At 48.2% G+C, this 22688-nt stretch overlaps 7 protein-coding genes across 7 annotated transcripts; 3 read left to right on the forward strand and 4 right to left on the reverse strand.

Moving 5' to 3' along the window:
* Positions 1-1459: 1459 nt before the first annotated feature.
* N7537_008304 (uncharacterized protein) lies at positions 1460-3430 on the reverse strand (the record flags this gene model as incomplete). The annotated part of the gene is made up of 1 exon (XM_056899359.1): positions 1460-3430. One exon carries the CDS (start codon positions 3428-3430, stop codon positions 1460-1462), a length of 1971 nt encoding a protein of 656 aa, XP_056751435.1.
* A 1993-nt stretch (positions 3431-5423) lies between these two features.
* On the reverse strand, positions 5424-7350 carry N7537_008305 (cytochrome P450; the record flags this gene model as incomplete). Its single annotated transcript, XM_056899360.1, has 6 exons — positions 5424-5860; positions 5976-6587; positions 6648-6716; positions 6790-6892; positions 6944-7060; positions 7126-7350. 6 exons carry the CDS (start codon positions 7348-7350, stop codon positions 5424-5426), a joined length of 1563 nt encoding a protein of 520 aa, XP_056751436.1.
* A 915-nt stretch (positions 7351-8265) lies between these two features.
* N7537_008306 (putative pyroglutamyl peptidase type I) lies at positions 8266-9129 on the forward strand (the record flags this gene model as incomplete). Its single annotated transcript, XM_056899361.1, has 2 exons — positions 8266-8379; positions 8440-9129. The coding sequence occupies 2 exons, from the start codon at positions 8266-8268 to the stop codon at positions 9127-9129; spliced, it is 804 nt and encodes a 267-aa protein (XP_056751437.1).
* Positions 9130-9619: 490 nt separating this feature from the next.
* Positions 9620-10774, forward strand: N7537_008307 (MOSC domain-containing protein; the record flags this gene model as incomplete). The annotated part of the gene is made up of 1 exon (XM_056899362.1): positions 9620-10774. One exon carries the CDS (start codon positions 9620-9622, stop codon positions 10772-10774), a length of 1155 nt encoding a protein of 384 aa, XP_056751438.1.
* Positions 10775-12055: 1281 nt separating this feature from the next.
* Positions 12056-15259, reverse strand: N7537_008308 (DNA-directed DNA polymerase POL5; the record flags this gene model as incomplete). Its single annotated transcript, XM_056899363.1, has 5 exons — positions 12056-12955; positions 13005-13304; positions 13364-14172; positions 14242-14821; positions 14888-15259. 5 exons carry the CDS (start codon positions 15257-15259, stop codon positions 12056-12058), a joined length of 2961 nt encoding a protein of 986 aa, XP_056751439.1.
* Positions 15260-16449: 1190 nt separating this feature from the next.
* N7537_008309 (uncharacterized protein) lies at positions 16450-16767 on the reverse strand (the record flags this gene model as incomplete). Its single annotated transcript, XM_056899364.1, has 1 exon — positions 16450-16767. The coding sequence occupies one exon, from the start codon at positions 16765-16767 to the stop codon at positions 16450-16452; it is 318 nt and encodes a 105-aa protein (XP_056751440.1).
* Positions 16768-20624: 3857 nt separating this feature from the next.
* Positions 20625-22467, forward strand: nimT (putative tyrosine protein phosphatase MIH1; the record flags this gene model as incomplete). Its single annotated transcript, XM_056899365.1, has 4 exons — positions 20625-20875; positions 20945-21012; positions 21065-21287; positions 21354-22467. The coding sequence occupies 4 exons, from the start codon at positions 20625-20627 to the stop codon at positions 22465-22467; spliced, it is 1656 nt and encodes a 551-aa protein (XP_056751441.1).
* Positions 22468-22688: the final 221 nt, after the last annotated feature.

Genomic DNA, 22688 nt, shown 5'->3' on the forward strand with positions numbered 1-22688 from the left:
GGTGATCTGCTCAGGAATCCAGGTACGAAGTTACCAGCAATCGGTGATCTACAACCAAAAAAATGGATGAAAATGGAAAAGGTGATAATTCAATTGGCGGGATCGGTTCGATCAAAGCCATTGCTCTAAAAGATCAACCCACGCGGAAAGATAAATCAGAAGAAAAATAGATGAAACGGCCAAACTCTCACAAGCTCCAGAGGAAGATCACAAAGATCCAGCAAAAAAAAGGCTCTGGGAAAAAAAAAGACAGACATCCATACGCCATGAGACGCAGAAGAGGCAAGAAATAAGACCGGAGGAAAAAAAAGACACGCGATTATCCGGATGCAAACCCAATAAGGCTCGTCACAAGGGGAATCATGGAGCGCGAGCTGAATCAAATCGAGAATCAGAAGCATGGGGTAAATCGGGGATCACCAATCGAGAAGGGGAAATATCTGGGGAAATGAGCTTCAAGATTGAGATCATGGATGCAAATTAAGAAGAAATGGGGATCGCTGGCAAAAGAAAACCAAACACCTCGCTTGCGTATCAGGGATGTCGTTGGTCAACTGCAATATTCATGCGCGTTCGTTTCGTTTCAGTTCGTCTATGTACTTGCATATGTATCGTTGCACATTCGCTTTTTTGGGGGGGGGGGGGGGGTGGGTGCATTGCCATCTATGTTGACTGACGACGGTCAACATAGAGACAGGGAGTCGTTTCCATGTGTGATGGGTAATTCGAAAGGCGACCATTGTCAAGTCGGGTAGCATCTCCAGGATGACATTGTGGATTGTGGGAAAGGTATGTTGTCACCTATATGAGATGCGGAGGATGAACGGCTAGACAAGGTCTGAGAAAAGAAGATAAAAGAGAATTGTAAGGAGCGTGGGTCGCGAAAATAGCGAATGGTTGCTGGTTGGTGACAGCAGATATGGGTTTTCGGGTTGTTTTCAACTTTTTTTGGTGTTTGAATTTTGTTCGGGGTGAAACCCCATTGGAAGAAAAGGAAATGAGGTTGTAAGTGAATGAATGATGAAACTGTGCTGATTTCACCAAGTAAAATGTGCCAGAACCACACACACACACAACGTGGTTGTTGGTACAAGACCAACGAGGTCATGTTCGTAAGCAGGTAACCAACAGCCAGATGCCGATGTACTGTGTGCGGGTTTCGACTAAATGTAAAGTGGAAAGACCCATCACTTTTTTTGGGTTTTGTTTTGTTTTTGTTTTTTTGTCGTTGAGGTTTCAGTATTGCGATGTTGAGGATTGAGCGTGAAGAAAACATCTCAAACGTATCGTTACAGTCGTGGATGGTGTTGCTGTCGTAAAAAAAAGGCTATGCAAGGGGCGTACCAGGGCCCTGTCGGTATCTCGTTCAAGTCATAATGCAAAGGGGATAAAATCTCGCAGAAATCGACGCCACGATGAAACGGATACTTGGAAATTCGACAGCAAAAACGAGTGCAACTTAGTTGCGTGTAAAAGGCATATTCAAGATTTGCCGGCGGATGCGCTCAGCATCAGAAAGGCCGTCCTCTGAGGCATTGTATGGCAAAGTACCCGGTGCTTTATCATGTACTTGAGCCGGAGAAACCTGCATGGGAGAAGTGCTGTCATCAGGTCTGACATATGAAGAACCACTGCTCGAGAACGGATCAGACAATGCAGGTGCTTGTCTGATGACTCGCTTCGGGGCTTCGCGACGCTTGTGCCCTCCTTCGATCCGGAAGGGGGAACCAAGGCGTTTAATGTTCTCGCCAAGGTCCAACAATGGGTTCATGGGGGGTTTCAGAATGGATGTCGTCTCTTCGGGTTCAATTGGGCCTGAGTTGAGGGACGAGGGCGGAGAAAAGAGCTGGTCCATATCTCTGGGATTGACAGCGCTAGTGGTAGCTCCACGATTGCGAATGCGGACCCGACCATGGCCCATGTCTTGGAACTTGTTTTCACGAACATAGTCCTCTAAGCGACGTTCGACTTCTTGGTCGGAAGGATTCTTCTGTTCCCTGGCTACGCTCGCGAAGACATCATCAGTATCAGGCAAAGACTGGTCGAAGTACGTGTTGCGTCGGGCACGATAACCCGGAACATGGACGGTCCCACGTCGAGGATTGGGATCATGAACCTGGCGATTCGATCCCCCGGGGCCCCAAGTGCTGTACACGAATGGGGATCCCAGACGAGGGATGTTAGGAGCAGATTCCACACGAATATGTTGGCTAGGAGTCTTGGCCACTGGTGGCTCGACATGAGCAGACACGGGGTTGTTAAACCAGTCCGTAGTCAACGGCAAGTCTTGTGTAACCTGAGAAAGTGGAGTCGGTTCGGAGGATGTGACAAGAGAAACGCCGAGGTCACGAGTAGTGTACGCCGAGTTATCAGCGAAGTCTTTAACGCGGGTATCCGTAGGAGGGCCGAACATCTCCGTGACAGGCTCGGGAGTGCGAGACTGCATGATGCGCTGATAGTGGGGAGAAATTGAGAATTTCCGTCGACATAGCATTTTGAGGCGCCGTCGAGTCTTGGAATCAGACTTGGGCCAGGCTGGCTGTGACTCTTCGTCCATAGCCTTGGGTGTAGAAATTCCAATGGGTTCAACAAACTTCATCGAGACAGATTCAATAATGCGACTGCTCTTTTGGGCCCATGTCTTCTTGGCGCGTCTTGCAACACGCGAGGTGACTCCCAGAGGGGGGATACTGCCCGGGGTCATTTTGAATGGGGTCATAGTAGGATCCTGGAGGTAAATTTGATATGTATTCCACAAGTGGGTATCCATCTCACGCGTCCAGGACTTCTTGGACACTTTGACATTCGCCGACTGTTTCTGAGGTCGCGAAGGCGACTCAATCTCAGGTTCTTTAGACATCTCCAAGGGGAAGTATGAGTCAAATAAATCGCTCTCGACACTGGTGAAACTTCCTACGGATGGTCGTGATGCGAAGGTTTCAATAGATTCAATTGAAGAATTTGACAAAGTCGAGCAGACCGAGTCTGGGCGTTTGATACTGTTTGGGCCAGGTGTCTGGTCCCACGATGGCCACGGGTTACCCGCCTCGCAGGAATCGAAAGGTGTGCCGCGGATCTGCGCAGGTGGCGTCTTAAAATCCATTCGCGTGCGAGGAGGCGCAAGATATCCCTCATCATTGGCGAAATCACGGAATGAAGGCGCCTCCAAGTCAGTCGATTGGGGCACTTCAATCGAAGGCAGTGGAACATCGGAGCCGTGAAATTGGAACATGTCCATGTCCATGCGAGCGCAGACATTGGTACCAGCGCGAGCCCGAACTCTAGGTAGGCGGCCGCTAGAGATTGAGTGACGAGGTGGCGGAGGTACATTCATAGTGGCGCGAGGGCGCTCGGGGGTCTTGGGTTCATTGTCGCCGAGGGAGAAGGTGAAGTTCTTGGGCAGAGTACGCGAAAGTTGACGTTGAGCCATACTAGCAATCTTGCGGTCTTCCGAACCGCAGAATGTGGGTCAATGCGACTTCTAGGAGGTACTCGAGGACGTGTCGGGGGGAGGGGGGGTGGAGTTGAGAGTGGATGAGTACGGCGCGAATTCGAGTCGAAGCGCGAAGCGTCGCGTCAATGTCGTGAATCGTGAAGGGGAGAAAAAGGAAAAAAAAAATGCAACGAGAGCAAGAGATGCGGGAGTAACGTGAGAATAGAAGGAAAAAAACCGAGGTCTCGGTCGTGATGTGCTTCCTGAGGAATGCGGCAACTTGGAATCGGGGATCACCAGATCACATCTGCGGCTCCATCCCGTCCGAGTAGTAGGGAATGAAGGATTTCGTCATTACCCGAAAAAAAATAACACACAAAAGAAAATAACGTTCTCCTCAAACGGAGAAAGAGTGCGAGAAAATACCTCGCGATAATGGTGGAAAGGGTTGGTAGAGGGAGAGGGAGAGAGGAAGAAGAGGAAGAAGATGGGGGATTGGGCGTAGGGTGAGGCGGGAGTGGGAGGGGGGTACTTGGTACCTGTACTCCCCGTGGTGGACTGCCCACTGAACTTGGTACCCTGTACTTGGTGGACTTGGCCCACTGGGAAAATCTTATGCGTTGTTAACTAAAAAAAAATTAAAAAAATTATAACAGTATCAAATGTGAAGTCTTCAATTGATCCTCTCATTTCTCTCTCTTCTTTACAGCTGTTTTTGTTTAGATTTTCCTCCAGTCTTTCCTATATAGAATGGCTGTGGACACATCCGGGCCTTGCTTGATGCAGGCACTGTAGACGAATAATTTCACTACAGGACTTTGAACGGAACCACCTTGGGAGGTAAGGACACCTTGAGCAAATAAGGTGCTTTTTGGCTCTAGAGTTTGTAGGTATCAATGCAGGCTGTACGGAGTACAGCGTACAGCTTACAGCTTACTCTGTAGTCCGTGTTGTAGACCTCATAAATGAGGGGGGCTGGTGTTTGAGATCAGGTACCATGTACGGAGTACTCGGAGTACTACGTATGGTAGATCGAGTCTCCGTCTTCAAGACATTGTCTCCAGCCGTTCACTCCATAGCTGCAAGGGCTTGTACAGAACAGAACCAAGAACGGCCAGCCTGCGTATAGAAGTGCAGCTGATGGTCGTCTGCACTGATATTCTTCAGCTCATCTTTCCTTTTTTTTCCCAACTACCAATCATATGTTTGCAGTGGCTCTTCAAAAAGTAAAAGTCCCTTTCATAGTGAATTGGTTTGTTGCGTTCAAAGAAACGGAAAACCAGCTTGGTACGGGTACCTGGGTACCGTAGATCAGCGGTCACATTTTCTCATTGTGCGGTCTGGATCTATGGAGCCCTGGAGCCCGAGCTACCCAAAGAGACAGGGCCAAAGACCCATATAACCCCATTGGGACGGGTGGAGGCGTTGCGGTTGGAGAAGCTTCACGTTCATCTTTCTCCACTGACGCGTGACGCGTCCGACACACGTGTTGAAATATTACTGTATTATTACTATTTACTCACTGTATAATTACCAGTCACGTGGTGTCTTACCTGTGAACCCTCAAAGGGGACCTCGACTTTTTTGTATGTATTCATATATATATTTATATATATATATGAATGCAACAGACTATGGAGTATAAGGGTGACTTATACACTGTTAAGCATTCTGCATTGAAATTCTGTTCCTGAATTATCTGATTCAGATATCCATTCTCAACAGATTTAATACCAAGATCTCATCTCGCTTACAATGGATAACCACAATATACCCGCAGAACTGTGGGCTAGATGCCAATGAACTCCACTTTCGAGCCAAGTCATATCTACCTCGATAATATTCGAATGGGTCAATCAAAAATCCAGCTTATCCCACAGCTTGTAAGTAACATCATATCCACGGTGACTGAAACACACAAAGCCTAGCGAGTATCCAATATGTATAGAACACAAAAGGGCGGGGAGAAAGCGCTGCTTACATCCATCCACTACTCCCCTAGGAAATCTAGGTCAACCTCTGACTTACGTGACCGGAACAGAATCTGAACTCGTGGGTCGGTGATAGACTCAACCCCATTTTCAATGTTGGGAGGTCGACCGCCGCTCTGCAGTTTCCAATCGTACTTCAGAAGCAAATGAAGGAGCATGATTTTGGTTTCATTGGCAGCGAAGAACCGGCCCGGACAGGCATGGACACCATGGCCGAAGACGAAGTGCTCACTTGTCGTCGCAACAAACTGATGCTTGTGTTCGTTGCCGGGCTGCTTGCGTTTGTTGCAAAACCGGTAACCATCATAAGTAGCAGCATTAGGGTAGATAGTGTCATCTTCCAGTATTTTCATAGAAACGAACATGTTGGCGCCTTTGGGGACCACGGTTCCATCGGAGAGCACAATTTGCTTAAGGGCGAGGCGGTTCATGGAGGCTGTTGTGGGGTGTGTCAACAATTGATTCTTTCAAGAGAGAGAAAAAAGTAGGTTAAATGAATGAAAAGATCGAATGAACATCAACGGAGCACTGAAAGAAAATGGATAACTTACTCAAGGAGAGTGGGTTAGTACGCTGCGATTCCTTCATCACACTGTCCATCAACTTCAACTTGAGCAAACTAGTCTTCTTCAGAACTCCATCCTCAGCAGCAACCGCACAAATCTCATCACGCAGCGGCTGGATATACTCCGGGTACGCCGCGAGGTCATACATGACGTTGGTTAACAAGTTTGACGTAGTATGGATGGCCGCCAGTGCCAAACCAACCTGCGCACAAGATTGATCAAAGGTCAAGTTATCCCGGGCTTCGGCGGTTTCACGATACCAGTCCAGAGCATCGGATCCACGAGGTGGATCATCTGCAGGGAGCTTGCCCGCGCGGATCAACGCCCGCCTGTCTATCTCGCGGCTAATGATGGAGCGAGCCATTTCCAGGTGTGTGCGTAGCTTCTGGGTAGAGGGCAAGAACCAGTGTACGATCGGATGAAGAATGGATGGCCATTCTCGTAGATCGCGCATAGCCATAAACGCATCGATGGCATAGTTCACAGAGACATCAATCCACTCATCGTCGTGGGAGATGGTCTCTCCAACAAATATCAAAGAAGAGAGGCGGGCTATCATGTACGGGATCTTTTGTGCGATGTGGTAAGACTTCCATTCTGCCAAAAGAAGAAGCGTCAGTGGGAGGATTCAATGCAAATGGGGGTGCTTTAGCATACCATCGGTGGGGGGCAAGTGTTCATTCAATATCGCACCGGACTCCTTTGAGAGCCGAAGTGATATGGACCCTGTTTAAATGAGAAAGATAAGTCAATTCTGTCTGTTAGATGAGATCTGAGATGTATTTATGTAAAGACATACCGAGCGCCTGGGTCAAACTGGTACGCACGATCTCCACGGTAGCTTTTAGAGCAGTACCATTATGAAATGGTCCAAACCCAGGAATGCGGTCATTAAAAAATGTCTATACGCAAGTTAGCCATGGTCACCAACTATTTCCGGCTTCATAGCCTGCCTTTTTGATTGAGTCATCAAAACTCAGATCTGGGTTGTTCTTGATTTCATCGACAAACCTTGGGTGCAGTACAACTATCGGGCTTGTGGCTCCGGTGATCTGAAAGACATTGACTCCCTGTGAAGGTCTATTAGCGTATTTGAGGGCAGAGAATGTTGTCATTGATTCTTATTTAGACTCACCTTTGCAAATCCTTCAGCAATCAGTTGACGACATGACTGAGTGAAGCGTTGCCGGGCCTTTTTGTTGGTAAGCTCCCACCAGGTCTTTCCAACCAAAGGAATGTGTCTATGTGGAATCCCATTTGCTATATCTGCCCATACACTTGTTATGAACACCGCCACTAGAGCGATGCACACACTCTGTACAACATAGGGAGAGTTGAGCAATTCAGTGATGACTGCCATAGTCAAGGTCAAGGTCAAGGTCAAGGCTGAAATGGGGAAGAGGGGACAATAGAAGCGACACCTCAAATTTCTAAGGCTTAATATTCTCCGAGGACCTACTCATTTATAATAGTTACCGAGCTATCAACCAGTCAGGGAAACTCCCATTTTCCAGCAACCAACCTTGGACTGGATATTCAAACCAGGGGGACCCCACGTAGGGCGTAAGGTATCAAATGCTGTCAAGTGAACCGAACCGAGCCAAAGCTAATCGTTGGAAAGTTACAGGTCCAATAAATTCTAAGCGACCAATTCCCTTCACCCAGAACGTCAAAGCTCCGATAAACAATATTCTTGGCCTACATCGAGGTATACCTAGCCTGGAATGCGAGAACGAGAGCCAAATTAAGCGATCCTTACCCGAATAGGCAATTCTTGAATGGGGTTTCTATTCCACCTGGATCCACTTGCATATGCAGATGTTTTCCAATCTATGTTGTATAGGCGTGCCAATGATAATAGAGGCCTGTTTATCCTGCAAGTTGAACGGTAGAATCATTGAAGAGGAAACCAGCTCTGTACTCCGTAGTACAAGAATAAGAAAGTCTCGGTAGCCCTAGCACAAGAAGAGCTCTTTTTTGGGGGAAGACTAGATGAAGACTTATTAAATAGCATTAACAAAATATCTAATATCTAAGAAGCTAACAAGCTAACAAGCTAACAAGCTAACAAGTTACTACATATCATATGTTGTGTGTAATCCTCAAATATGAAGCTCTTAACTGGTCGCCACTTATATAGCTTAACGGATTTAGGCTAGTAAGATCCATGGGTTGCATTCCGCCAAGACCCCGCATTCGTCTGATTGTCTTCCAAGGTTCACTTCCCCCGCTTAAAAGTCATCTTCTCAACTTCACCTCAAGAATAACCGTGAATATGGGTGACTCCGGAACTAATGCTCCATATGCACTCTCCACTCCTGTCGGCAACAGCCCGCTACAGCCCTCGGCCTCGCTTAATGAGATATCCGTCCTAATAACAGGCTTTGGGGTAAGTGATCTGCACGTCGGATGCTACTAGTATCCGACCCGAAACTAACTGTGTGACCAGCCCTTCAAGACCAACCTTGTGAATGCGTCATACCTGATCGCTTCCTCCCTTCCATCATCTTTCCTTTTCCCATCACCTAAAGGCCACGACTCGGACCCACGTCGCGTTTCACTCCATGTGCATCCCACTCCGATCCCAGTGGCATATGCCACTGTTCGAGAGGCTCTTCCCTTAATTCTGGAGGAGTTTGCGGCTTCTCATGGTGGTCGCAGACCTGATCTCATTATTCATATCGGCATCGCAGCTCCACGGCAATATTACTCTGTTGAAAGTTTAGCTCACCGAGATGACTATAACATCACCGATGTCAATGGTTGCCCCGGTTATGTGGACGGCGAGAAGCGATGGAAAGGGTTGGGTCTGCCACCGATTCTAACACCAGGTCGTGCTACAGATGATCCCTCCTCTGCTTCGCCCTACCAGCCCGATGACCAGTTCCTGGAGACGTGGCGTTCGTTTGCTCCCGAGTCGGATCTCCGGATCTCCCAAGATGCGGGCCACTACCTGTGTGACTTCATTTTCTACACCAGCATGTCTTTGGCCCAATTACAGGGTCAGGACCGCAACGTCCTGTTCCTCCATGTCCCTGGGGCGTCTGAGGATGCGGATATCGAGCAAGGCCAGGTTGTCACACTCGCCCTAATTAAGGCAATGGTCGCGTGTTGGCTTGATAAAAAGCATTCGACATAACCAGACTGCATCACATTCAACTTTATCTTGGACATAGGCATACCCCCTTCGGGTGATCTACCTAGGTAGATGTGGTTGTGGTGGTTGTTGTTGTTGTTGTTTTTTATAATTGGTATTTGGCTTCAAGGATTGCTTTTCCTGGGCTTGTATGCATTTCTAGTTTTCTTTGCGTTTGGTTTTTGTATATTTTATACATGCTCGGTGTTTGCATGTGGTATTTCCTACGTACCATGTGTCTAATTCATACCTCTTGACTTTTTCTATTATTGGACCTAAGGCAGCTATCATATATATAAAATAAAAGGATACACAGTATATCAACAAAGTACTATAATAGCAAACTGAATGTGCCACATCCCCTTACTCTAAGCACCTCAAAATTAGAAGTCAGAACATCATATGAAAGGCGGCACTCCATGGCAAAACCGACTTAATCACCTCGGTGGGCTTCCAGGGCCGGATAACCCTAACACCTTCCCGAACAGCAAACATGCTTCAGTCGCACAACATAGCGTCGGCGGTAATACTAGGCCTTATAATCCTACTTCCAATTCTCCTGATCACTCGCTTCACAGGATGGCCCAAATCAGACCAATGGCCAACCAAACTTCTCCGCATATGGCCCCGGCGCCCCAAACAATCCAGCGAGATCGTCTCGTTGCGCATGTACCCCATTAAATCTTGTCGAGGCCTAGAAGTCCAATCAACAGTCCTAAAACAGCATGGTCTTGACCTCGACCGCCGCTGGATGCTCATCGACTCATCTTCAAATACCTTCATAACAATCCGCCAAATCCCCGATATGACACGCATCCGCACCGCTCTAAGTGCCGACGGCGACGAGTTGGTCGTGAGTATCCCAACCCCCGAAGCAAATGAATCCCGCCAAGACAACGGCCAAGACCCAGACCATCAATTCCACACAATCCGCATCCCTTCCCATCCATCCCCACAATGGCTAGCGGAGAATACAAATCTGGGCCCCGCCCACATCTGGGACACGGAGACAGACGGATACAGGTACAGCGATGAAATCAATGCCCCCTTCTCCGCCTTCCTGCGGCGTGACGTCGCCCTCGTCTACAAGGGCCCGACCCCACGCGTGCTGAAGGGTAATGGCGCCCCCCGTCATCTCGGCCGCGTCCAGACAACCGGCTTTCCGGATGTTCACCCAGTATTGATCGCGTCGGAGTCTTCGCTGGCAGAGCTCAATGTTCGGCTGGGAAAGGTGGGTGTGGACCCGATTACTGTCGAGCGGTTCCGTCCGAATATCGTTGTTCGCGGAGGCGCGCCATGGAGTGAAGATTCGTGGAAGTTGGTTCGCATTACTGGTCAGGACTCCAGCGGTATTTCTGGTGATTCAGATGGTGATGGCAAGGCTGTTATCCAGTCCCTGATTGATCTAGATATTGTGGCTCGCTGTGCGCGCTGCCAGGTGCCTAATGTCGACCCAACTACGGCGCTCAAGAACAAGAAGCAGCCATGGGATACGCTTGTTTCGTACCGTAGGGTCGACGAGGGGATTAAGTACAAGCCTTGTTTCGGGATGCTGAGTGCGCCGCGTAATGAGGGCGCTATTGAGGTTGGGATGAAGCTGGAGGTTTTGGAGGAAACGACTAAGCATCGATACATTACTGGTTTTTAGGGGGGTTCAATGATTCATTGCGATCTGAATAGAATATGGCATTGTAAGACTAGAAGCTTAATGACGTGAAAAAATATATATATATATATATATATTTCCACTTTCTATGATATATAGCTGGCCGCTTCAAATTGATCGATGACATCTTGACCAATGGCAAAATACCGGTTATAAAAATCCTCATCCTCAAATCCCTCATGGCTAATCGTGCAGAAGATCTCCAGGACTGTCATGCCTTCCGCATTACATGTTTTGGGGCCACCGCCGTCCTTGAAATTGCGGAAGAAAACGCTTTCGCTCATGACCCATCCCTTTCTCCTAGTCTACTCCCAGCGAGTTAGTGAAGAACGGTATTTCTCCATCTCTAACAGCAGTACTAACATTTTCATCGAGAAGGGAATCTACTGCGGTTTCGAAATGATAGATTAATGACGGACTTTATCGCTCTGGGAGAGTAGTAGAGTTCATTCAGATAGCAAGATGTAAAGGGTACAAACCAGCCTTGTCAGGTTGATTTATAAGACTAGGGCAATTTTTGGATTAGGTACATAAGTGTAGTATCATTAGGCAGTGGTAAATTTGTCCAAGCGCAATCGGTATAGGTAAACAGTAGATTGAAGGGTTTCCCCATTCCCCATAATTGCCAACTGCCAGTAGACTGGCTTCGTGTGAGATTATAAGGGGGCGAAGGAGAGAAAGGTTGGGCCAGTGCAAGGGTTCGAGTTCTTTGCTTCAAATTCCCTCCACGGGTTGTCTGGTTGAGGGTAAGGGTTTTCGTGGATTCCAGTGTCATAGTCTATTGTGTTGATACCACAGACACCACTTGTTGCAGCATCTGGGCCCATTTTACTCCGACACGCAGTGAGAAATAGTGTGCGATTACGTGGGTGTGCAGTGTCATTCATACACTTGAGACTTGAGGACGGCATGTTCGTCCAGCCTATATTCGACTTTCTGCGGGACACGCTGGATGTCGAACGACGAGACCCCCAGGGTCGACGGGAAGATCTAAATTCTAAATACTCAATACAATCGTCAAAACTGCCTTCAAAATATCTGATGAGTTCGTCCAGGTTGCGATCGTACACTCCTTGCTTGAGATGACGTCGTTTACATTCCAGTATTATTCCCTTACGGGCGAACCCTCCCCCCATCGGGGAGAGGCGATACTAGATATGATGATGGACTACGTAAAACCGTTGAATGAACATAACAATGGCCTTGACATTGAAAACTAGCGACATATCATACTCGCAATCTCTATACAAAAGAACCGCAACCTCACTTCAACTGTTTGCTCGCAGAAACACACCAGTTATTCCACTCCGAGAAGAACGACGGCTGCACATGGCACTTAGTGCTCATGAGCTGATCCTTGCGAGTAGCAGCATAAACATCCACAACACCCGCAATAGCATCCTTATCATGCGCAACAAGCACCTTAGTAACAAGCAAACTAGCCTGGCTGCAAGCAGTTGCATGGCCCATAGGTCCACTGTGGCTAGCCTCCTTATGAACAGACCGGAGTAGCTCCCAGAGCGCCTCCGCCTGTGCATCGTCCTCGATCTTAGGGAGAGAGTTGCCCTTGCACACCTTCGTGTACTCGCGCAGCACTCCGTTGGCCTTGGTGGCGATCTGCTTCACGCTGGTCCGGCGAGATAGTCGGAGCAACGGCAGGAGGATATCCAGTGCGAGGGGGCGGGTGTGGCTCTTCTTTACAAAGATCTCGAGCAGGTCTAGAACGCGGTTCTTGAAGTTCACCATGTTCTCGCGTGCGTCTTTCTTGTCTTTGCGGTGGGAGGTTTCTTGGCGACGCGCACGGAATACTTGCACTAGTTTGTCGTCTAGTTCGTCCATCTCATCGTCGTTCATGTCGGCATCGGAGTCGGACTCATTTTCGTCTGCGCGGTGGGAGCCAAGAGCTGCGGCTAGTTTGGCTTCGAAGGCGGCGACTTCCTGTGCATCTTCTTCGTTGTCTTCTTCCTCCTCGTCGTCGTCCGAGTCGGAGCCAGAGCCAGAGCCGGAGCCGCCGGCTTCGATGACCTCGACATCGCTGTCAAGCTCATCCTCGTCGACATCCATCATCTCTTCGTCGTCATCTTCTCCTTCTTCCTCGCCTTCGTCGTCTTGCTCTTCGAACATCTCTTGCTGTCCGGCAAGACTCTCCTTGGCCTCGAGAATCTAGGTCTAGTTAGAAAATGCACGTCTAGCAGAGGTTGAGGTTACATACCGAGGTCAAAGATTCCAATCCGTTCTCGGTAATCTGGTTAGCAAATGCGCCAAACACCTGCTCGCTCATACGACGGAAAAGCTGCGATTGCTTGGATGCGAAACTAAGAAGAATCTCAACCAACGCATCCGAGGCATCGCCGGCGTCTTCCGTTTTGGTCTCCTTGTCGCCCAGGAACTTGGTATAACAGAACTCTAGCTCATCAAGCATGGATACCGCATCTGCGTCCCCGTTGTACACCTGCATGATAGTCATAGAGTAAAGCAGCTTGAATGCGGCCATGCCCTTCTCTTTCTTCTCCTATGTGGTAGTCAGTATAAGTGGCCAAAAGATTGAAAGCGGGGGAAGGGGGATAATACCCTGCTGGACAACTTCTTCAGAGATTTGAAAGCAGCCTTCACTGATTCCGACAGCTTCTCATCGATAGCGATGATGAACTTGCCGAATTCGCCAGACTTAGCTGCATCGCGAATCTGTTTCACTACAGCATATGGGAGCGTAGCAGCGAACTTTTGGTTGGAAATAAGGCTGTTCAAGCAGGAGTTAATTCGATTGCGCAGGAGTTCTTGTGTTGCCGATGAGAGAGGAGGCTCAGGGGCAGTGGAGCCCTTGCCGGTATCCATGAAGTACGCAAAGCGCACGAAAATGGACAGAATCTGCTCGAGGCTTGCTTGGAGGTCTTCGGCATCGTCTTCGCTGGCAGAAGCCTTGGAGCGCACAATTGTCAACAGGAGACCAGCGACAAATTGACGGTTGGATGCGGCGGTTTTCTCCTCGGTTGTGCCGGGGTTTTGAATAAGTTGTTCGAAGAATGGGACAATCTCTTCCAATGCCTCGAAGTTGGCTTCAGCAACAATCTTCTCAACCGTCTTGGTCTTTGTAGCCTGGTCGAAGTTCAGCGTGCCGCTGGTTCCCATCAAGCCACGGACAGCCGCAGCTGCGAATTCGGGTTCCTTGGACACGCGGGCCTGGATTGCCTTGCCCACTTTAACGGCCATTCGGTGCAAGTACCGGTCCTCCACGGCGAGCTGGTTCGTCAAGCATCGCATAAGATTCTTGGTGAAAATCTGAGAGGCCTGCTGCGGTGCGCCATCGTTGAGAATTCTGTTGAAAAGAAGGAAGCCCCAGTATTTACGCTCGTCCGAGGACGCGGCGGCAAACAATCCATCTGTAAAGAGTTTTATTTGGTCAACTCCATATGTATCATGTATCACCCCACCGCTAGATAGGTACTCACTGTCCACAACCTCAGTCCAGAAATCAGCGAAGGTCATACGAGACTTCTTCGACTTATCCTTAGCCTCAACACTGGTCCGAGACAGAACCGCATCCCAGGCGAAGTGAAGCTTGTTGTTCCAGACGCCAGACGACTTCGCAGTGTTCACCTTGGTCTCGCCGTCGCTGGCCGCAGCACCCGATTCCTTCATGATCTTCGACATGCTGCTGCGCTCTTTCGTATCCAGGGGATCATCATGCTTCCATATCTTGCTCGGAAAGGTAACATTGGGGAACATATCCTTCGCCGCCAACCAGATAGCAACACCTTCGGGCGACCGGGCGAGGTCGCGCACGCAGAGCTGTTCCAGCGCAGACTGGATGTACTTTGATTCCATCTTGCGCGCGGCCAGGTCGTAGACACACTGATAGATAATCCACCCACACTCTTCGCGGATCCATGGCTTCTTCTGTGCAAGCTCCAAAACAAGATCGACGACCTGGGTCCATTGCTCGAAGGGCACGGTGGGCTGGAACAGGACGGAGGATTTGATGATCGCTTCGGCGCCGAAAAGACGGCCGAAAAGGTGGTCGCGTTGTTCCTATATGAAACGAAAGGATATCCCAGTTAGCGCATGCGACGGTATAAATCATGTGTGGCCACTAACCTGTCCTGACTCGCTGCCGTAGGAACTGGACTGAGACTCCCAGAGGTTCAGCGCATCCGAGAAGGTGAATCGAGACGTCTCTCTCGGCGATGAGAAGACCTGTGTCAAAATCTCTGTCAAGGCAATTGAAAATCCGATTCGAGCAGCTTTGCGACTACTGCAGAGACCGCGGAAGAGTCTTGATAGCACCTTCTTGATCTGTTCATCGGCAGGGTTCTGGTCTGGAGTGAATTGTGACACTAGGGCTTGGGCAGCCTTGAGTCGGATATCATCTTTTTCACTGGCGAGATCCTCGTAGAGTTCCACCAGCTTCACATCGACATTGTGAGGTTCGCGGCGGCGCTTCTTTGAACCGGGAAAGGGGGGGCCCATTACTGAGACTGGGAAGGTTTTGATATGGCGAATAAGTGCGAGGTTCAATTAGCGATCAAACTATTCGCTCCTAGGCCTTGACAATGGAGATCTGCAAACCAAAGGCACGTTCAACACTCCTTGCGGCCGTTCAAGTTGCTCAGAAAAATTCATGCTTTAGCCTATTTGGGACTAGCGTGATATGATAAGCCGATAAGGATTTTGATGCTCCAAAAGACCGGGGTTGAACGGCCAAACGACCTCATTGAGCGTGGATTTTTTTTTTTTTTTTTTTCTAGACTTCAAGTATATCTGTAACTTATGATATATTGACCATCTTAAAGAACCAAGAATGGTGTGAGGTTATTTCAAAAAGGTTCCAGGCATATATATATATAGTAGTATCTGACCACTCTCAGCAAAGACTTCGAAGACCTTCAACAAAACCAATGTTTATCTGCTCATAGCAATTCTAGAGGAAGATTTAAAACCACGAAGTCAAATGCCATGCACCCAGCTTAAGATCCTAGTCAAGAAAAGAAAAAAAAAAAAAAAAAAAAAAAAAATCCAACCCCCCAAGACTACAAAACCATCTCTAAGTATACGGAGTACTCCGAGTACTCCGTATCTCAAACGTAGCCCCTGGAAGCCACAGCAAAGATACCTCAAAAACCACGCAACAGATCGGGTATGACAACATGCAACCAACGTTTCAATAGAGGGAAGAGCATGGTGTATTCGAAGTTGTCAGAGAAACCGGGATCCAAAAGAACTGACTCAGGGGTAATGACGAATCCCAAAAACGAGATCAGGTTCCAGACCATTCAACCTCAAACCACCAGTCCAGACGCAGAACTATCCTGTTGTCAAAGGCAACCGGGAAACCAACATCCATTTATACAATCGCATGTCGCTGAGGGTAATCCGCTAATTGCGCTGGATCCGAGCTTCAGGATCCGGGCTCCGCTTGCGCTGATTTCACGGATGCACCGACCCGCCCCGGGGGCTGATCTGTATACGAGTAGGCCGAACAAAGCGTCATTCTTGGTATGTTGTAGGTCGCAAAAAGTAGGAAGCATGCATCGAACTATCAATTTGGCGCGGGCGGGATGACAGAATCAATATTATGGAGCTTGGAAGAAAATTACCTCTGTATCAGAATTGATGTGTTGGAACGGATGGGGGGATCGTCTGCTGTGGATCTGCATGGTTTAAGTAGTTTTTAGTTTTAGGTAGTCGTCGTGCTGGTAACATGTGGGAATGGATTTCGTGGGAATCGCCCAGGTGGTTTTGATGTAGGCGGATGGGTCTAGGAGTGAATAATATATGGATTCCGGCATCTTGGTGGGCCTGGGAGTCCTGGCAACCGTTGTGATAGATGTAGAGTCGGGTGTCAGATTTTGCGTCTTCAGGGGCTTCCTTGTGATGTCACCATCACCGTATTTGACGGCTTTGTGTGACTTGGGAGGTTGTACGGAGTACAGAGGTTCGGAGTGGAATTTGGTTGACTGGAATTGGGGAGTGTACATGGTGTTTAAGTAAAGACGGGTTTGGCTACAGGTTTAGCTTAAGGTGGTCTGGATACGATCTGGATACGATCCTAGTCAAGAAAAAGAAAAGAAAAAAAAGAAAAAGAAAAAAAAAAAAAAAAAAAAATAGAATATACATCATAATGATCAAGAGAGGCTATTCTGTGCTACAAAAGAAAGTCTAGACCGGTAAAAAAAAATATGGTAGAATATACCAGTCCAGCAGCGCCTATGTAAGTATGTAAGCCTCTTGATCTATCACGGGTGTATTTGACAGAGATACCACAATCGGAGCTGTGTGATGTGGGGAGTCACCAGCTTCCAAATATGGAGTAGGGCGTCGCTAATATGTGATAGCACGATTGAAAGAGGGGAGCTGACAGGCACGAAGCCGATGAGGCGCGCATAAATGACCGGGGGTACCAATAGCGGCGCTGATCGGGGACTCCGAGACGGGAGAATAATAATCTGACAAATATAGAAAAGACCAGGGGAAATATATTAGGGTAAGGGTATTTCCAGTACTGTAGAAATGTATAATACCAAAATACAGAGTTCCAAGGAAATCTCTTCGATGTCGTGTGTGATCACGGGATAACGCATTAGTTTCGTGTGAATCCTTGGAAGCTCTGTTTTGTTTACCTGAAGCTTCACCATATCAACAACATCGTGACATCACATTGGACAATAAGAGGGGTAAAATCTTGAGACACAGATGAGAAAAGGTCTAGACAGCCCTAACCATGCAGGGAATATCGAGAACACGAGGAAATGTGATGAACCCCGCAGCGAAGAAGTCGGCTCGAGAGCTGACCTGACTGGCCCCATCGCACATGGCGTTGCGATGTAATTGACTGGTCACATCATCGGGGTCCTCTCCGACCCCACCTTAGCTGCGACTCTGCAGCCGTGGCGCAGTGAGATAGTTGGATCGGGGCAATTGGGCTGATACGGCCAGCATTTCAGAGAGTTTCGCATCTGCAAGCGCCTGGAAAGAGGATGCTGATTCGAGCGCATCTGTCCCAGTGTTATGGTCAACATATCATCAAAACAAAGACGCGATCAGAGACAACTCCCGAAGGTTTCAAGGCGGAGTCTTCAACTTCCAAGGCTAATAATGGATATCTATGATTAGCACATCAGGTTTGCAATGTGCAATGTGCACGGAGCACAGATAGATTGATGTTCAGTAGATATGACGTAGCATCGCGAACCAATAGAATCCCTCCAACGCGTCGTGGGAGTTGCACACCGCATCGTCGGCCACGGGGGAGACCTGTGTAACAATCAATGTCTTTGAGATATGGACATAGAGGGCAACCAATTGTAAAGAAAAAATAAAAAAATAGAAAGGATCAAGGACTGACGCATCTCGGAGCGGATATACCAGGATGGCCCAGCGAAGGTCGAAGTGTTTCACGAGACGGTCTAGAGTAGCACACCGTGGGGTACTCCATGCAGTGGTGAACCATGAGCCGAGTGTCCACTATAACTGGGCCACACTATAGCCCGACTCCAGCGACTAGCAGTTTCATATGCCATGTTTTTGTAAAAAGTAAAAAGCCATGGTGGCAAATCCGAGATATTGCTGTGCGCTTCGTAGTAAATATCGCATCTGATAGCCCAAAAGGGACTCAACAGAGATTTGTGTTGATAAACTTGTTCAAGGTGTTGACGAACCATGCTTTTCATGGGGTTCCCAGGTTGTCGCGTTCATCGTGAGTTTTGACCCCGGCTTCATCCTTACTGCTGTTAGTAGCCCTAGCTCAAGAGCGGCAATTGAGTTGCGATTGAGATGCAATTGCTCTGGTTGGTAAAAAGCGCGCCAAAGACTGTCAGGCATGAAGGTTTCAATAGGACTACCCTTGGACAATTAATGTATATTGAAGTCAAACATCCTACCAAGGGGGATGGAAGGGATGCGCGACATTAGAGACCATCGTGAACCCTTGATCAACAAGAATGCGCAGGTAAGGGCAGCACGGGTATGTATGAGCAGAGCACTATAGCGTCTTCAATTTCAAGAGGAAGAATGGGATTATCTACCATTCCTTACTCAATACTACGTTGTACGTTCCGATCTTGAAGCCATTGAATGGCAATCTACTCTAATTCTTTTGTATACCACCTTGTAGATAGAGATTCCAAACTCTGATCGGCTCTCGATATCGCCTAATAGGGCCCAGATAGTGCGAACTCTTTTTTCTCTTTCATTTCGGAGATGAGATCTTGAGATTCCACGCCTCTCTCTCCCGTGTGGCCAATCAATACCTCGGTAAGATGATCACAGGCTTCTTATCGGGCTAGTAGAGTCGATCGAGCACTATATTACCATATTAACATATTAACATACTAGCATATTAGCATATATTAGCACTATAATTGAGAATGGATCTAGTTGTTCAACTCGGGTATTTAGGGTGAATTGAAGCATATCGTGACGTTATGTCAAAGCAATAAAGAAGCCGTTCCCAATCGAAGCGCCCTTGCTTCCTCATCACTTGCTTCCCATCACTTGCAGAAGCTTTAATTTTTTTTTCTCCCGAGAACAGGAAAAGTGGATATTTTATTTTAATTTTTTGGCATTAGACTCGATCTCTTTGGCTCCGGTTTTTTTTTTTTCAGCTCACCTGTGGTTGACGGACAGACACGGGAAAGAAAAAGTTTTTTGGTGGATACTATTTTGTAACCAAATAGTAAAGAATAGTAGACATTTAGAATAAGCGTAGTACTTGGTAAGTAATATATACAGAGACAATCCTCCTTCCATAGAGCAGGGGAGTGAAAGCTAAACCCAAGACATACCTAGAGTACTCTGTACTGCGTCCAAGGTGATGAGCTCTGATAGGCGCTGGGTTGCTGCGGCAAGGGAGCCCCGGGCAACCAAAAAGATAAAAAAGTATTTGACCCCCTAGCCAGTGTCTATCCTTTACTCTCTCCGGTTACTACCATTTACTTACCTATTGCATACCTATTTCCCCATATAACATATATACTTAAATTCATTTTATTTAATGGTCATTTTTACCATACAGGTTTCTTATACAGGTCTCTCTAGATGGAACTAGCTGTTTTTACCTCGCATACATGCCTCGATTACTATAGATTACCTCCAATTACCTCTGATAATACCATACCCAAATTTAACCCAAATTTAACCCGAATTTAAATATTAAAATTCCCGATTACATGGAAAATCGGAGCCGCAGTATTATTCAATTACTCAATTACTCAATTACTTGTACATTCGGAGATCCTCCCCACCGGCGTTGCCCATTGCAACAAGCCCATCCCTTCAGCTTCACGGTTTCTTTCTTCAAACCGCTTTGTTCCTACTTCTTCTTCTTCTTGTTAACTACTCTCGATATTCCTCAACCTTTGTGAGCATCGGTTTTTTGTTCAGTTCCTATTGCCGACAATCCATATCATATTCTGGGACCTTCCCCTCAGTCCTGCAGCACCCACGAGCTTCCCCCCGACCCCTCCAATCACGACCGACATATTCACCAAATTCACATTCACTTCCCCCCCCAAACCTCCGAATTCTTGCCATGGACCGATAAATCCTGTCACTTTGCAAAATACAACTCTCGCCGTTGGTGGTTAGGGTCTGGGACCTAGGATTTTTTTTTCCGGAACTGGTTGTCACGGCGATCGTGGGGACCCATAACGTTGAAATTGCAAACGTGGAGACCTGCGTTGAGACCTTTTTTTTTTTTGAACCTCAGTTTGTAGGATCTAGTACTGGGTAGTCATCTGTGGTCAGGGCCTGATTGCCTCTGTTCCATCTATTCCGGTTGCTTTCCCAGAAAAACTGTACAACGTCGGCTTTTTGGTCCAGTGACAATTCGTCGGCCATGGAGCACTCTTCACCTCTCGCTGCTATGCAGCCTCCATCAGTCATGTTCGGCCATTGCTTTCGTTCAGAGGCATCGACTTCCTATCCCCTGGGTTCAATGTCCGGGTTCGGTGGGAATCCATTTAATTTCAAGGAATTGTCTATGAAGAAGTCTAGTTCGGACTACTTCAACATGAAACCCATTCGAGGATCTTCCCCCACAGCCAGCTTGGCTGCTGATCTTTCTCAGAACTTCCATATTGACCAGAGGTATGTGGAGGGGATTCCATGGGTCGTTTCATGGTCAAAGGGACAAAGCCCGGCTAACTCTATATTTAGTCCTCAATTAGCCACACCCCGGCGGTCTTTGTTCACGGCCAGTATGCTCGGTCAAACCAATGGACGTGGTAAGTAAAGACCACCATGGAAGGGCGGAGTAGTTACTGATCCATTATATAGATGATGTGATGACCACCCCGCCACTCCCATCGTCCTCTCCAGCTCCGGCTATGGATGTGATGGAAATGTCTCCACTGCCTCACAAGCCGGCGTTTTTTGTTACTGCCGAGATCGAGATTCAGTCTCCGACACCCGGGGGCAGTCCTATGGGATCACCAATGGGATCTCCGCTACCCAGCCCTCTGCAAGCGTCTCCAATGGAGTCTCCTCTCTGCCCACCTGAGTAAGTGCACGTGATACTCAGCCAGCCACCACATCAGCTCCGCTAACATGAATTTCTATCTGACAGGAGGAAGCGGCCCACTTTCCTGCGTCCTAGTTTGGCCAGGAGTAAGGCTCAGTCTTTCCAACTTGGACTGACCCGGCCTGCACCGGAGAGTAAAGCACCGCCCTTCCGATTTGGAACTGGAGCCAAGACATCTCTCAGCACGTCTACTTCGCTGGAAGATATGTTTGGGGACTCGCCTCCCCATGATCGTCCAATCTCTCGCAATAGCTCTTCCACTCACCTGGTGCCGCCCCGTATGCGGCCATCACTCCACCATGCCCGTAACAGCGGCTCGCCCGCCTCCAGTTCAATCCGCAAACCCTCTCATTCTTTGATGCGTCCCCGCAAGCAATGCCGACGATCATTGAGTATGTTTGAGAACCCAGCAGATGTTATTGCCGATAAAGAGGCCAAGGTAGCGACAAATACACCCGTCCAGTCCATTAGTGACATTTCGAGCCCGCCCAGCATGAAGCTGCCTCACTTCATCCCTGAGGATCGCGCGGACTCTCTACCTCGCATCGACAAGAGCACTCTTCTGGAACTCATGAACGGCAAGTTCAATGATCACTTCGACAACATTCTCATCATCGACTGCCGCTTCGAGTATGAGTATGAGGGTGGCCACATCACTGGCGCATTGAACTATAATGACAAGGAACGTCTCGCCGGTGAACTCTTCAATGTCCCCCAAGCCCGCACTGCGCTTGTCTTGCACTGCGAATACTCTGCCCATCGGGCTCCCATCATGGCCAAGTACCTGCGTCACCATGATCGCGCCATCAATGTTGATACTTACCCTCACCTGTCATACCCAGATATGTACATTCTGGATGGTGGATACAGTTCATTCTTTGCTGAACACCGCTCTTTCTGTTTCCCTCAGAACTATGTCGAAATGAGCGCCAAGGAGCACGAATTTGCCTGCGAGCGTGGACTTGGCAAGGTTAAGCAGCGCTCCAAGCTGAACCGCGCCCAAACTTTTGCCTTTGGTGAACAATCACCTCAAATGGAGGACAGCCCAACTGGACGTTGCCGACTTGGCGACAACGAGCGAAACCGCTACCTAAGCTCTCCATTTTCTCAAAGCCCAGTCCCTGCCCGCACCCCCGGCCGCCGGATGCTTTCCTACTAAATCGACTCGCCAGTTCCTTTTACGGTGCTTTACAATTTCTTGCATCTCCATTTCTTTTCTTTCTTTTTTTTTCGTCTTGTCCTTGGAGCGTGGTGTTTGGCTGATGCATTCCAAGATGCTTTACGGCGGCTTTTTTTATTCTCTTTTCTTTTCTTTTGGTCAACTTCTCTCGACCGTTTTCGTCCTGCCGAGGCCTGATTTGTGTTGGCGTGCTGGATCAC

Source organism: Penicillium hordei, assembly GCF_028827395.1.
Source record: "Penicillium hordei strain IBT 12815 chromosome Unknown utg000004l_segment0_segment0, whole genome shotgun sequence".
Taxonomy (NCBI): Eukaryota; Fungi; Ascomycota; class Eurotiomycetes; order Eurotiales; family Aspergillaceae; genus Penicillium; species Penicillium hordei.